At 40.9% G+C, this 16,668-nt stretch overlaps 1 protein-coding gene across 2 annotated transcripts in view; it reads left to right on the top strand.

Moving 5' to 3' along the window:
- Positions 1-488: 488 nt before the first annotated feature.
- Positions 489-16,668, top strand: part of pdlim7 (PDZ and LIM domain 7) — a 36,763-nt gene continuing 20,583 nt past the window's right edge. The window contains exons 1-3 of one of the 2 annotated variants that reach the window (XM_049733242.1): positions 489-657; positions 4,613-4,711; positions 13,581-13,732. In XM_049733242.1, coding sequence (XP_049589199.1) covers positions 4,616-4,711; positions 13,581-13,732 — 248 coding nt within the window. In that variant the 5' untranslated portion in view covers positions 489-657; positions 4,613-4,615. Of the gene's footprint in view, positions 658-3,408; positions 3,576-4,612; positions 4,712-13,580; positions 13,733-16,668 lie in introns of those variants that run through there. The other variant, XM_049733234.1, reaches the window with a different exon arrangement.

The following is a 16,668-nucleotide window of genomic DNA, read 5'->3' as shown; positions in this document are numbered from 1 at the left end:
TACTACTACTTCTACTATTACTATTATTACTACTACTGCTACTACTGCTGCTGTTACTACTACTACTACTACTACTACTGCGGCGGCAGCTGCATCTGCTACTACTACTACTACTACTACTACTACTACTAATACTACTACTACTACTACCCCTGTATACTGCTGCTACTGCTGCTACTACTACTACTACATATTGCACTTTTCTGGACACCCAATACTCTTGAAAAACAAGAAAAAAAATAGATCACACATTGATGTTTTGTATTAAGTCGTTATTTTCGATTGTGTGTTTTCGCATCTGGTTGAAGTTTTAATGACAATATTAATAAAAATGACATATCGGTTTGTATTTTTATAACAAACTTTACTATAAATTTGATCTACTTCGTGATGTGAAAGGACCACAACAAGTTGATTTTGTCTCTTCCTGGTGTCCCATCCACCCACAGACGTCCGTTCCGTTGGTCCCACCCGGAGCGCAAGTCTCGGCAGCGGGCCATGTGACCTCTGACGTCTTGGCGTACTGTAAAGACGGCAGCCAATGAGACTTCCAAGGCGGCTTCCTCGCATCCGCCGAGAGGAAGTCTGACGCTGTCGGGTAGGTTTTCACGGGCGCTATCTTGTCGTCTCCTGCTGGTAAACACAGAGGAATTCGAGGTAAGGGAGTCAAGACAAACTAGGAATTATTTTTCTTTTCTGTCGTAGGACTTTGAACCGTCTGTTCTCTGCATGTAGTTTTGGTCTCGGTTGTCTTGCTCGACAACTTTTTGTGCAGCCACTTACCTTACGAAATACCACCTTAGTCAGTGACAACTTTGTCACAAGCGTGTGTGTTGGAGAAGTATTTTACTTGATCAAAATATTATTCTCTTCACAATTTGGCGATCATTCACTTGGAAAGTGAACTCCAGTGGTGCTTAAGCTTAAGATGTCGTAATTGCCCTCCCAGTAAAAGTCAAAGTTTGTGTAGTTGCGGTGAGTAAACGCTTATTAACATGGATTACAAACACTAAAACAGAAAACTTTGTTGATAATGTTGTGTATTTTGACGAGAAAAGTATACTTGAGATGTAATAAGTTTAAATTTGAATTTTGCGTTAATTAACCTGTATGTTATTGAGAAACAGACACTGGTTATTAGCATTTTTGAATCAGAGATGGCTTTGTGTGTCTCTAAATTTATTTTGAGCTTTTTGACGTCGATTAAAAAAAAATCGACTTTTTTTGACACATAAGGTTTAAGGTATTTCTGTTTTTTTTTGCATTAAAAGGATTTTAACATGCCTTATAAGTTAGAGCTGAGTTAAAAAGAAATATCCACCTGATTCTGAACCTAATCCTTATTTCATAAATACTATATCATACTATATTGCATATTACATGATTGTTCTTACATTATTATGAAAACCTGTTATGCTAGAGAAAAATCAAGGGCCAAAGCAACGCAAAGGACAATCCTGAAAAATGTATTTGCATTTCTAGCAAAAAAAATGTTGACACGTTAGATATACAGTCAAACCTCGGTTTTCGACCACAATTCGTTCCAGAAGGCGGTTCGAGAAGTGAATCGGTCGAATTCCGAATCTATTTTCCCCATTACAAATAAAGGATTTTTTTTAATCCGTTCCAAGACAACAAAAAAAACCGCTTTTTAAAACATTTCTTCATTTTCGCATTTTTTGTCCGATCGCGCAACTGCAGCGCACCTCCGAACGAATATTTTTGAAGTACTGATGTACTTTCCAAAATTTAAGTGGACCTCAGTGCGCAGGGAGCTTAATTTACTCCGATAACGCAACCGCAGCGCGCCGGGCGCTCACTGTCGCATTGCTTTAAGAGCGTCTTTGTGTTTTAGGCTGGCTTTACTGCTCTCACTTGCTGTCTTTGTTCGACAACCAAAGCAAAAAAAATCTCTCGAAATTTTTGTTAGAATTCCGATTTGTTCGAGAACCGGGACGTTCGAAAAACGAGGTTTGACTGTATTGTATTTTGAGATTAAAATTATAACAATACAAGAAAAAGGTATAATGATATTTATTTCATTTCTTTTAGTCAGCTAACGAGGTTTATTGTTTAACTTTTTTTTCCCGACCCCAATTGCTGTCTTCTTCGGGAGCTTAAAAATTCTTGAGTCTCTCATCACTTGAGGCGGCGATACCTTCGTTTGCATAATCAACATATAATCAACATAATTTCATGTGGCGATACTTCGATTTACATAAACAACATTTGATCAAAATAAACATTCATGGATTAAAAAAAAGACCAAAAACAGACAAGGTTATCGATACATCAGTATTATAGTAAAACCTGAAATTTATCTTACTTGTCTCCGTTTGAATGGAGGAATAAAACTTCCATTAAATTACAAACGTTAATTCCACAGAAGACATGACTTGGGCCAACTGGCAACAGCCCGTCTCAAAGTAAAGGCTGATGCGAAAATTGGATTGCATGTTTGGAAAATTTCAATGACAACAGCTCTAAACTCAAAGTTTATATAGTGACTCGTGATTTGTTACAGCAAGTATTCTCTTTGTTAAAAATAAAATACTAGGGTTGGAAGTCATTCATACAGTTGATGCGGATGTTTTTTTTCTTTTGTTGTTTGGTATCAGAAATACCAAACTAACTCTATAACTCCTGATACATCGTAGCTTTATTTTTGGTCTTTGGTATGATTAGATTTCGAAAAATCTAAAATTATAAAGGTAAACATGGAAGCTAGTATATAGAAAATGGATAAATCACTAGCATATTTTGCTTCCAAATGTTATGCGCTGAAAACAAAGTCTGTTTTGCTAGCAGTATGCGTGTGTTGCATGAGACATACATAATAAATAAATAAATGCATGCACCTGGAGGATGTTGTTTTTTTTTCTCCAAGGGAAACAAGGAGTAGGTTTATTTATCCACATCGATAGTGCAGCTTATTAGAACCTAGGCCACTATTTGAGGAATTACAGTATTGGAATTAGCCACCAATAAAGCCAAATAACGCCTCTCGTAGTGAACCTAATTTTTGTGGTTGGTAACTGCAGCTCTAAGCAAAAATACTTCTCATATATATTCACAATTCCCCTTTAGATTTAGTTTATGATTCCTCTCCAAGTGAGTCCATCTGTTGCTTTAAAGGCTCGATGTCATGTCATAATTGCCGGTTTGGTTGCAGTGTGCCTTATGTCGTCGTCCAGAAGGAATGTTATATTCCCTTGCCCTCTCTTCACTTGTGGCTCTTTGGCATCTCCACAGCACACAGACCTTTTTAAAAAAAAAAAAATCCACTTTGTTAAACCTAGCAGTCATTTGTTAGAATTTCGTGGCAGTTCATTGTAAACCCCCCCCACCACCCTCCTCTTGCTTTTCCCTCCCTGTGACTCAAGTGGGTGTTGGGCTGAAATAGTTTGGTGTAGTTTTACATTCCTTATATAGCCTCTGCCGAGTGAGTTGCAGCTACAAAGTTTAGGGGGTAGGCTTTGCCAGCAAGAGTGAAACTCTGCTTGCTTGCTCGAGGTTTTGCGATTCTCTATAGCTTTCTCCCAGTTTTGGGCTACGGGCCGGCCCGTGAGGAAAAGGTAGGTCCAGTAGTGCCATTCGGGTGACTTAATGCGACAAAGAGCAGGTACAGAGGTGAGGTTAGTCGCGCAGCTGTAAGCCGGCGGCAAGTGACGTAGTCCTGCGTCTCAAGTTGCGCTCTCCAAATTGCGTTAGTTATTTAGTAGCATGTCATCCAATGTCCGGGACTAGTTTTGACACAGCTGTTCTTATCTAATAACGGCAAGGCAGATTATGTGAACCATTTCTAAATGTCAAAAGGAGTTTTCACTTTGCAAGCGGGCCAGTGTTTCACGATTATTACGCGGGTTATCTTTCAATGAAATGTGTTTGCCCTCCACTCCATGTTATATTGAAATTGGAGCTTATTGTTGAATGTCACCGCTGTTCTTTTTATGCAGAAGATTTATGATAATGGTGTGTTTGGTGGCAATTTGTAATATCACGCTCAATATGAGAATGTTCACCTCAGGTCCTGGCAAAAGGGACAGCCAGCTAATGGTCTGTCTGCGCAGGGGCTATTCTAATATTGTATATGGTATGCTATGTAAACAACTGAGGTCATGTTGCCAAATCCTACAATATCATCAGCATTTCTGTCAAGAACATAAATATTTCACTTTGATTAAACACAAAAGATGTCAGTCTGTTTTCCTGAAGGACTAGATAAATCATTATCATTACCGTTGAGAGGCAGAGGTTTTAGACAATTTAGGTTAAATAGTGGCTCTAAATGACAATTTAATCATCAAAATACTTGTCAATTATTTGGGTAATCGATTAGTTGTCGATTGAAGGAAAGTCGATGCTATGGAAACCTCTCCATGTGATATTAATCTGCTCAATGCACATCTGGTACGGAACAGGAGTTATGAGCTTTATTCTTTTTAAAATGATATAGAAAAATAACCCATCCGACTTTCACTTGGTCCCGTAGTCAACCGAGGAAATGCCCATCTTTAGTTCAAACATGCTATGAAATAAAATGCACAGCACCAAAGAACACAAAACCTCGGAGGCCTTAATATGTATGTTTGCTTCTTTGTCTTTCCTAAAGGCTATGAACGTGTACTCTGTAACCCTCAGCGGCCCAGCGCCATGGGGCTTCAGGCTGCAGGGTGGGAAAGACTTCAGCATGCCCCTCACTGTGTCAAGGGTAAGAATTTTTGGAAGTATTCAAATTCTTATTTCAATGAGATTCTTCGTAATGTCTGGCCTGTCGTGTGCTAAAAAACAGATTATCGTTTACAGTCGTGCTAATGTCTTAGCTCACCGCTATCTACCATATACTACACTGTATGTAGAGGCGTAACTGCTGCACGTTTATCAGCGTGTACTCTCAAGAGCGTTATCTGTGTCGACCCGACCCAAATCAATCATTTCAACTGTTTGTTGACACTGTTCTTGTTAACACTAGTACTGTGGCAGTATGCCAGCTCCTTTGTTGACAAAAGAAGCACTTCCCATTTTTCTATTTACTTGATTCTTATATAAAGCGTTAATATTTGGCGTGCAGCAGATGTTATTTTGAGTGGAGGACGAGTATTGTTAGTTTTCAGTAGTCACAAGAACATGCTGTCATTTGTTTGCAAGCTCCTCTTGAGTGACCGTCTTGCAAATACTGTACTATCGAAGAGCACAGCAGCCACTTTCCAGGCCTTATAAGTGCACAAGGGCTTGCTTGCGCTCCCAATTTCTGAGTGGTTGCCAGAAAGCCGAGTGCTTGTGAAGGGACACACACAATGCTCTATTGCATGAGTCACACTATTTTGTAAGTCGGATGCCATTGAGGTGGAACGTCATCAGTCTTGTCAGGACACGTTTCCAATCTGCTCCTCTTGCTGGTTGGCATCACTATCAGAAACACCATCTTTCCCCGGACTCATGACAAGATTGATTCGCTTCTTGCTAAACCAATGAGAAAGATAATTTCAAACAAAGATGTAGGGAGGCTTAAAGTAATTTCAGTGCAGAAAGGCACGAGCAATCTACCTGCAGGCTTACAGATGTTCTAAAAAGTGTGAGTAGTCAGTAGTTGTTATCTTTGTTAGCCAGTAGTTTTTCAGGGCCTCTGGCTCAGGAGTTATAAAGTGGTGACATGGTTTCTCTCATTTCCTCCCTGGCACCGTTTGCTTTCCTCAAGTAGACAGTGAATCAATCGACGTGGACGAAGGATGGTAACGGCTTTACCAAGTCTTCTGGCACTGAATTCAAGTTAGATGAATTCAAGTGGGTGGTGTCAACATTTGTGCTGGCTGGTTGCTGCTGAGATGAGTATTTGAAGCCAGACAGGGAGTTCAGAAAGAGAAAACAATGAAGCAGACGCAGAGTGACCGGACCAAAGGCCAATGCTGAAAATGATTGAAAGTGTCAGCTCCTAACAGATCAATGGGTTGAAATGTTGTTGTTGCAGTAAAGGTGAGATGGCAATTTGTGACTGCACAGTTAACTTGTTTGCTTAGTTTGCTTGTGTTGTAGTGTGATGGGCCCTTGTTTTGATAATTCCGTGCTCCTCTATACATTTTAGAGTAAACTTGGAGGTTTGTGTGCCGCCTTGCTTTCCTTCCCCCTCTTGTTTGTGAGCCCGGGAGACTATGCTTTCTCAGCATTCCTTACATTTTTCTTGCATCCACCCCGTCGTGCTGTCAGTAGACAATCCCTGCCTCCTTTTTTGTATCCAATACGTCTCCCACACTCATTTTTACCATATATTACCAAATATTCTGCACAGTAGCAGTTCATATTTTCCTCATTTCTACACGTTTGACTGATTAATGATTGACTGTTGACAGTTTTCCAAAATGTAAAATTACTAGATTGAATGATTTAAACAACAAACATGAATTGTTTAAGTCCAGCCATCATTTCAAGGCATATATTAAGATAATAACAACTCATTAGTTCATCATTCTTCATTGGTCAATTCTCGTAACTTTCTTTGACAATAGAATTGGAAAAAAAAACCCTGCATTATTAGACCATAAATATTAGCTCCGTGTCATACAATAAGAGAAGAATATGGTGCACATTAATCTTTGTCAGGAAAAAGAAAAATACTTGGTTGCGTGACCTTTTATTTTGTTCTTATTAATGGAGGTTCCATTGCACTTTAACAGCTTGGGACCAGGTTGACTCCTCACCTTCAACAATACAAAGCAACACAACGCGCTTGTGCTTCCTACTCTAAAACTAAAAGAAAAAACAAAGGAGAGAAGAAAAGCTAAAAAAAAAAAAAGAAAACCTTCCTCTCCCTTCTTAAATAAATTCCTTTACACCCTAGTCGTCTTTTTTGTTCTTGGCCTCATTATTTAAATATGAGTGGAAGCAGTTTCCAGTAAAGATTGATTTATTATGTCTTATAGTAGCTTCTACAGTATTTTAATATCATTTCACAACTATTTCCCTGTAAACTCCTCAAATAAGCAATGTCGATTTCCTGTGAGTGTCCAAGCCAAAATGAGATCATTCCATTTATCATTTAATATATCGCCTAATCCTGTTGAGGGTTACAGGGAAACTCAAGTCTAACCCAGCTGACTCAAGGCGGGAGGCAGGATATACACTGAACTCACCATGATGCCATTTAAATGTTATTTTGATCCATTTAACGGTTTTCTCCTAGAGCTGTTCAAATCACCAGCACACACCATTCGTTTGCAGACCCTGGAAGTGAATTTGCCACTTTGGAATGTGGTCCTGTGGCCAAAGCAATTGGTATAAGGAAAGCAGTAGCACTCAGTCGCTAACTGATAAAGTGAAAAAAATATTAGTTGAGGGTCATGTTTGTGTTTGACCATCAGCTTGTTGTTAGCAGTCTTTGTGCTGGTTCACGAGGATGGCATAAATTGTTAGAAAATGAACACAAGAGGGCTTTCTCTATTCTCGGGTAGCTTAGTGATTTTCAATGGCAAAAAAACCTATCATTGTCTCAAGCTGACATTTTTGTATAGTAGTTTGATTTGGTGATGTTTCAAGATTTTGGGAGGTAGCTAATGTTTTCTCTTGGTAATGTGTAGTCACTAAAGGGTTTTGCAAAGCAGCTACGTTCACAAGAATTCAGACATGTAATCATTATAAACTTCAATACCATTGCGGCTGCTGATGAATGTGATCATTTTCCATCCAGTTTTTTTGGAACCCTTTCCAGATGAATTTGTGGAGCAAACTCTTGAAATAAATGATGTCTGGTCAATGTCTGAACCAATGACCATTATCTGATTGGTTTCTGGAGCGCTTTTCTTAAATAGCATGTCGAGTTACCTCTCAATTTGATTTGACCTTAAGAAAATTGACATTTGGTGAAGTTACTTACATACAGCATATCCTCCACTTTATTGCTAACCAGAAAATTATCCAATAAAGAAGCATAATATAAAAATTGCAGTTTCTGTCCAAGTCAAGTCACAGTTGGGGGCAACGCCTTGGGAGTTTCTGCCCTAGATATTAAACCAGTGAGCTGTATAAACATTTTGAGAAAATGATTTGCGTTTTTTTTTTTGGGGTTTATCAGTGAACGCATGTCCCGTCATCGGAAATCACACGTCTGGAGAAAATTACAGATGATGTCATGCCAATAAGCAAGTAAGGACATGTCGAATGTCTCACTTGCGCAGCTGGATGTGTCTGGATTCTTTCCCTTTGCTTCGGTGTCTGACATGTCAAGCATCTGTTTTTGGATCATTAGCCTTAAAGCCTCTCTCGTACACTTGTGCAAAAGCAGCCCCGTTGGAGGGCTGAATGAATATTTCACTACCTACACGGGGGCCGCGTCTCCTGGAGCAAAGTTGACTGTGAATTTGATTGCGTTGTGAGGGGTGCAGCAATGTTTTAAGGTGAGTTAGTGCGAGGTGTTTCCACTGCGCAATGCGGTCTTGTACTTTAAAGGTTTGGTTACTCCTATCTCAGAGGACTATTTATGGATTTGTATCAGCTGCCCTGTGTGAATGATGTCAGGACAGGCAGCCTCTCGGCCCGCAAGTAGCTGTGGAAATAATAAAAATGAGCAGGGCCCAAGTTACCCGGCCAATATACCTACAGTTGCAAATAAAAGTTCAGTGTGGAAAGAACAAGCCAAAGGATAGTTTTCAGCATCAGTTAACAGAAGCACTTGAATCGCGTATTGAAGACCTTGTGCTGGAAAGGCTTCCGAGGCCTTGAAACTTGATCTCCTTGCAAAACACCTTGCACTTTTGAAAGGCAAAAAAGATCATTGAATAAAAGCCTTACAATAATAAATTCATTTATTTGACGCAAACAGCTACTTGATAGTTATGGCATTGGTTTCGCACATGTCACTCCGCTAATTTCAACACGGTGGATCTGCCATGCATGCGTCACGCTTGCATCGTTATTTAAGCTCCTCGCTTCTTGTGAGCCACTGTCAAAGTGCAAGTTATATTCTGAAACATGGTTTCCACTGTCCTTCGCCATATTTACAAACTGCTTGGGAGACAGTGTTTCTGCCCGCCCCCACCTCCCCAACCAACCAAAGCCCTGAGGTCAGCAACTTTAAGGTGCTGCCTTCTCAAGTGGGGGAGCAGCTGCATTCTAAACCTGAGCCAGCAGCACAGCTGTCTGTGTCCATCACCGATTCTCCCATACATGAAAACAACCTTTGCTGACTTTACAGCGTCAATATTTTATTAGCTCACCAACCGACCAAACTCTAGTCCAGCAACTTTTTAGTTAGTGACATTATTTGCCTTGAAATTTTAACACATTTGTTAATATTTAAAACATCAGCTTTTATTATTATTATATAATTTGAGCACAAATAAAATGATAAAATAACTGGGCCATTATTATTTGATCAATAATCAGTAAAGATATGCTACACTGAATTTAATCTTGAAAATCAGTTCCTTTACTGGTGAGTATTTGAATTCATGGCAGTTATCAAATAATATTTTTTTTCTCAAAATAAAAATATTATGAAGTATTAATTTTGACACATGTTGTGAATTTACCGTCATGGTTCTCAAATTTCATTTTTTTTATTTTTGGTTCGGATACAAATGTGTGGCAGCTGTGGCTCAGGCAGTAGAGCAGGTCATTCAGAAACCAGAGGGTTGGCAATTCGAACCCACCTCTTTCCGGGCCACGTGTTATTGTGTCCTTGGGCAAGACACTTTACACACCTTGCCTCAGGGACTACAGATGAAAACTAGCCCCTTGGCTAATTCTGGTGCATCTATAGAGATGTTCATTGATGTACACTGCCCCTGTCAAATAAACAAATGAAATAAATAATTGATCCTTTTGTGTCACTGACACTGATGATAAACATGAATCTTTTGAAATGTACAACTATTTAGTATTTTTTACCTGTAATATCCCAAATATCCACTTTAGACTTTTACCGTATTTTTCGGACTAAAAGTCGCTCCGGAATATAGGTCGCATTAGCCATAAAACGCGCAATAACGTGAAAAAAAACATATATAAGTCGCTCCGGAGCATAAGTCGCATTTTTGGGGAAATTTATTCGACAAAATCCAACACCAAGAACAGACATGAACGAGCAACAACAGGCTAAACGATAGGTATGCTAACGTGACATAAACACAAACGAAGAGCTGAGAACGGGCCTGATGTAACATTCAGAGTTATTTAAAAAACTATTACATAAATAACACGGTTATAAAACCATCTGTGTCACTCCAATTCATTAAATCCATCGATCGTCCTTTGTCAACAATGGGTGCGCGCCGCTTACGGCGCTTGCACTTCAAAATATTCCACAGGCCCAGATAACGTATATAAATTATATATCAAATAACTATTATATAAGCAATAATATTATCAAACCATCTGTGTCACTCCAAATCATTAAATCCATCAAACCTGACGTCCAGAAGAGCAAAGACTTCTTCTCCAAGCAGTAATAAGACCAATGCCAGAATCTGCTGCTTGCTCCAATAGATTTCATTTAGATAATACTTTAAAAAAAAAATAGATTTTTATGTTTTGTCCTTTGTCAACAACGCCGCGCGTGCGCCCTGACGTCAGCCTCGTCGTTATTCCACAGATCTAGTATATACGTAACTATATTGTAGCGTTAACAAAGTACAAGGAAAGACGTGGGTTTGGTAAATAAAGAGTTATTTAACAAAACAAGAGTTCAACGAGCTAACAACTACTGAACTGTAACAATAAATCGTATACAAGTTGCTACACAAAATAAAATATATCAAATAACTATAACATAAATAGTTAACCGCCACACGGCCCCAAGCACCGGCGTCGACTTCCAGGCGTGTGGCGGTGTGGACTTCCATCCCCAGAGGTGGCACTTCCAGCCACGGAGGTGGAAGAGAGCTCCATAGAATAGGACCGGGCGTGCGTAAAAGCCATGTCCGAGCCCCATCCACCGTCCCCGGACAGCCATCCGGCCGAGGACCGGCCCCCGACTTCCATCCACGGAGGTGAAAGAGAGCTCCATAGAGTAGCACCGGGCGTGCGTAAAAGCCATGTCCGAGCCCCATCCACCGTCCTCGGACAGCCGCTCGGCCGAGCGCCGGCCCCCGACTTCCATCCACGGAAGTGAAAGAGAGCTCCGTAGAGTAGGACCGGGCGTGCGTAAAAGCCATAGTAGTTTTTCAAACCTTCTGTGTCACTCCAAATCATTAAATCCTTCAAACTCTTTGTCCTCCGTGTCACTTGCAAAGCCGCTAATGATGCCGGTAGTACGTGGGGCCCTTCGTCATCTTCGTCATCCCGTGATCAAATCTTTGTCCTTTATGTAAACAACCGCCGTGCCACGCCGCGATGCGGCGCGCCGCGCTGCTGATGTCACTTGAAATTTAAATTACAGTAATCCCTTGCTACATCGCGGTTCGTTTATCGCGGTTTCACTTTTTTTTTTTAAGTTTGAAAATCCATCCATCCATCCATTTTCTGAACCGCTTAGTCCCCACGGGGGTCGCGGGCGTGCTGGAGCCTATCCCAGCCGTCATCGGGCAGTAGGCGGGGGACACCCTGAACCGGTTGCCAGCCAATCGCAGGGCACACAGAGACAAACAACCATTCGCACTCGCACTCACACCTAGGGACAATTTGGAGTGATCAATCGGCCTACCGAGCATGTTTTTGGGATGTGGGAGGAAACCGGAGTGCCCGGAGAAAACCCACGCGGGCTCGGGGAGAACATGCAAACTCCGCACAGGGAGGGCTGGAGGTGGAATCGAACCCGCACCCTCCTAACTGTGAGGCGGACGTGCTACCCAGTGCGCCACCGAGCCGCCGAAGTTTGAAAATTTACGAAAAAATTCACATATAAGTCGCTCCTTAGCACGGGCTGTTGAGGGAAAATTGCAGTAATGTGGTTTTGATGCGGGGAGTTTTTATGGGCTCAGTCAAGAGGTTTGCATCTGTAACAATTCCAACCAGGGCTTACAGAATATGTTGCTAATGATTTAATTCACATCAAATTACTTTTACGAGCTATTGTGGCAGTAAACGGGGAGGCCAGACTGTGTCTGTCAGCAGGGAACCTCAGTGCTTCAAAAAATGGCGCCTCCTTTAAGAATATGTCACAACTGTCAGTCATCGTTATTTTTTTTTGCCATAGACGATTCATAAAAGTGTGATTAAAAACTCGACAAGCAGTTTCTTTTTTTAGTCTAGCTCATGACTTCCAGACGAGGCCACTCAAAGGCAATTAAAGTGATGTTTTAACTTAACTGTAAAAGAAGAATTGCCTCAGAGGAAAGCATTCCTTCTTATTTTTAGCCTTATCATGCTTTGATTTAAGTCAGGCAGTCTTTGCGGGGCGCACTGTGGAGCTGTCATGGGTTTACTGACGGCATTACCTCCTTGCTCGCACAAGTGTTTATGTTTAATGTGCAGAATCAAAGCAGCGAGCGTGATAGCTTAGCAGAACATGGCAGAAAACTATTGATTGAACGGCTGAGTCCTCTGAGCTCCCGACGAGCCAACATCTGCAGGGATCCGTGACACCAGCGGGTAATCCTAATGGGGTTTTGCCTTAAATCCTGGTGCAAGCTCTCTTATCTGATGCCACTTTGTACTTCACTTATCAGTGCATTTGACACAGGGATCGTGTTTCATTAAGCCACACGGCCAAGCTGACAGGGGCCTTACTAAACCTGATTTGACGTCTCTCCCCTTTGTATCCGCCGTTTCAGTGGAGACGGCAGGCAGGCCGGGATTATAGATTGTGTCTTTTCTTCCTGTTTGTAACGAGACCTCGTTGACAAAACGTCTGCCCCGAGAGGATGATGTCACCGTTTTGTCAGTGAAACTGGTCAGAGACTTACCTGTCTGCATAGAAATAACGACATGGCTGTTCCAGTAAATTATGCCATCACATGAGGCATGTGGTGGCCTTCTGAGGCTTTCAAGGGCTGCTTTCATCATCGGTTGTCACATCTGCGCTGAATCATAGGATGAGTGATGACATCACGGTGGCCTTTCCCCCTCATTGTGCTGAGTGAAAGAAATATCTCTCCTGCCTTGTCTGACTGTACATACATGCTCCCTGAGTTACTTATTAGGTGTCATTAACAAACAGGAAATCACTGTCAGCCCAACATAACATTTGGATTCATATTTTTTGTTTTTGGCATTCCCCCACATTGAGCCTGCCATAAAGAAATGAGATAATGGTTTGTAATTTAGGGGTTGTGTATGCTATTTTCAGATGAAAATCAAAACACTCATTGAGATGCTTGGATCTGGATGTAGAATATTTTTTTCAAGCAGTCTTATTTTCTTCTAAAAATGTGTCTGAATATAGGAGTATTGAAGACAGGATTATGGGGGGATGTCACAAGCAAAACAGCAGGGCTTTTGTAGTGTTTTTTTTTTAATTTTTCTGTAAATTATACACTTTGTACAATATTATTGGATTCCACTGAGTCATGGACTTCAAATCTAAAGCCACACAATGCCGCTTACTATTGGAGTGAAGTGAACGTATTGTGTGCAGTCCCTTAGTTAGTTGAGTTATATAAGTGATGTTGACATTGCTCAAAACGTTTTCTATCCTGTATTCTCTCTTCCAGCTGACCACAGGCGGGAAGGCAGCTCAGGCTGGTGTCGGGGTCGGAGACTCGGTCGTCTCTATTGATGACCTCAATGCCGAGGACTTGACCCATGTGGAGGCCCAAAACAAGATAAGAGCAGCATCCAATTCACTCACTCTCACTCTCAACAGGCAAGTCAGTTTGCAAAAAGATGCAACAAGGAATTAATTTGACTCTTTCTAGATCAAGTACATCGCACCTCACTACTACACATTCATATCCACTTTATACTCTTCTGGATATCACCATGTCCTTAAAATGTGTAGTACCGTAATTTCCGGACTATAAGTCGCGTTTTTTTTCCATAGTTTGGGTGGGGGGGCGACTTATACTCAGGAGCGACTTATATATGTTTTTTTCACAAATTTTTACTTGATCATTAAGACATCACTTACTTACAAGTATAGTTGACCACTTCCCATGTTATTTTTAGTATAGTTGATCACTTCACATGCTTTTATATCTTTATCTTGAACATATTCAAAACATAAAAAATAGAGAAAACATAAAATAAAGCAATTAACACTTTAAAGCACCATATCCAAGTCCACTGTCTGCTGTATGTACACTTGCTCCATTTTTGCTCCTCTTATATTTATTATTATTTATTATTATTTGTTTATTTATCATTTATTCAACACTCTTATTTATTCATTGTTTGTGCCTTCTTGTTTTTTTTTTGTGTTGCTTGTATGCATATGTGTACTATCTCACCGAGGGATAGTGGGAACGTACCGTAATTGCCGGACTATAAACCGCACCGGATTATAAACCGCACCAGCTAAAATTCAGGGATATTTCAGTTTTTTTCTTACATAAGCCTCACCGGACTATAAGCTGCACGTGCACACGAGTTTTTTACAAAGAAAGACAGTACATAGAAAGCCTTTTTAACGTTTTAATAACATACTTGAACATGTCTTTGTAAACATTGCCTGTGACGCAGCAGTAGTACCGCAGTAACGCAGAAGTGTGCACGCGAGTTATTAGCAAAGAAAGACTGGACACAGAAAGTTTTTTTAAAGCTTTAATAACATACCTTAACATTTCTTTCTAAACACTGCCTGTGAGGCGGCAGTAATACCGCAGCAACACGGAAGTAACACAGCAAAGTCACTGAGACACGGCGGTAACACAGCAGCAACACAGAAGCAACACGGTAGCACAGCACTAACAGGGCTGGTTAAAAAAAACATACCAGTAAAAGTAAAAAAAGAGCCGTCTTCATCTTCCTCCTGTGCACTGAAACCATCGAAGTCTTCCTCCTTAGTGTCCGATTGGAATAGCGTTAGATATCCTTCGCCTCACACTTTCTCAGTCTCTCTTTCGTCGTCGGTTTTATGCATTTCTTCGAGTGTGAAGAGGGTCTGTTCATGCTAATCTTACTCATGCACGAAGCGCTAAATTAATTAAACTAGCGAGCGACACGTATAGCTTAAAAGCGGCATCATATGCATTTCTTTTGTCCCCCATAATGACGGTTTGTGTATAAAAGCTTCCTGTCTTTGTGTGAATGCGGGTGTGTGCGTGAGGCGCGAGACGATCAAAACACAAACTGGCACGTCTTCTTCGGCGCATTATCTCTTCTTCGTCTGTCTCGCTCTTGCTTCCTGCTAGAGCGCCCCCTGGAGGCCGGAGACCGTAAAAATCCATAAGTACGCCGCGCCGCCGTTTAAGGTTCAAAGTAACCTTCTGAATAAAATGCATTAAAAGTTCACATTCATTACAACTTGTTTTTGGTGAGAAAAATGTCAGAAGAATTGAATTTAAATGCTGATTGATTGGGTTTTAATACAATGCAGATGGTCCAAACAGCGCCACTGCTTTGTGTAATCTCTGAGTGACATGGCAGAGTAAGAGAAAGGGTTTAGAGCACAGGTGTCAAACTCAAGGCCCGGGGGCCAGATACGGCCCGCCACATCATTCTATGTGAAATTGTGCATCAAATTCGTGTGTCATTACTAGAATTGCAAATTGTCTTCACTTTTAATAATATCTTTTTTTTGAAATATTTGACCAGTTTTTACTCGTCTGATTTGAAAACAAGTTATTTGTCAGTTTGTTTTGTAGCTTTTACTGTATATAATAGTGTTAAGAGTAAAAGTGATCAAGTCATCACAAAAATCACGAAAAAAATCTTATATAAGCCGCACCTGTCTATAAGCCGCAGGGTCAAAAATTTTGGAAAAAAGTCACGGTTTATAGTCCGGAAATTACGGTAATTTCAATCTCTTTGTGTGTCTTGGTATATGAAAAAAAATCGACAATAAAGCAGACTTTACCTTTGATAAAACAACCAAATAAACAAAACAAAAAACTAAATCAGAATTTTTTTTTCATTTTTAGACGAAACTGGATGAGGGCGCTCTAAATTTCATCGTTGGCCGTGACTCCTCAACTGGGTGGGCTTAAGAAAAATGGCACCAAAAAGAAACTCATATTTTGCAGGTTACAAACTTCAAGTTGTAAAATATGCAGCTGAAAACAGTAATCGAGCAGCAGAAAGAAAGTTTGGAGAGCCGTGATGTACCAAGGGATTACTATTTCAAGTGACGTCAGTGGCGCGGCGCGGCGGTTGTTTACATAAAGGACAAACGTACCCACGTAAAGACTACCGGCATCATTAGCGGTGATCATTTCTAAGTGACACGGAGGACAAAGAGTTTGAAGGAATTAAGGATTTGGAATGACACAGCAGGTTTGAAAAACTATTATGGCTTTTACGCACGCCCGGTCCTACTCTACTGAGTCGGGGGCCGGCGCTCGCCGAGTGGCTGTCCACGAACGGTGCATGGGGCTCGGACATGGCCATTACGCACGCCCGGTCCTATGCCATGGAGCTCTCGTGTCTAGAAGTCCACGCCGCCACACGTTTGGAAGTTTGTTTTGTTTAATAAAGAGCCGTTTACCAAACCCACGTCTATCCTTGTACTTTGTTAACGCTACAATATAGTTATATACTAGATCTGTGGAATAAAGACGAGGCTGACGTCAGGGCGCACGCGCGGCGATGTTGACAAAGGACGAGGAATTTGATCGATGGATTTAAAGTGCACGGATGGTTTGA

The sequence above is a fragment of the Syngnathus scovelli genome, chromosome 1 (assembly GCF_024217435.2).
Source record: "Syngnathus scovelli strain Florida chromosome 1, RoL_Ssco_1.2, whole genome shotgun sequence".
Taxonomy (NCBI): domain Eukaryota; kingdom Metazoa; phylum Chordata; class Actinopteri; order Syngnathiformes; family Syngnathidae; genus Syngnathus; species Syngnathus scovelli.
This window is presented reverse-complemented; position numbering and strand designations above follow the sequence as displayed.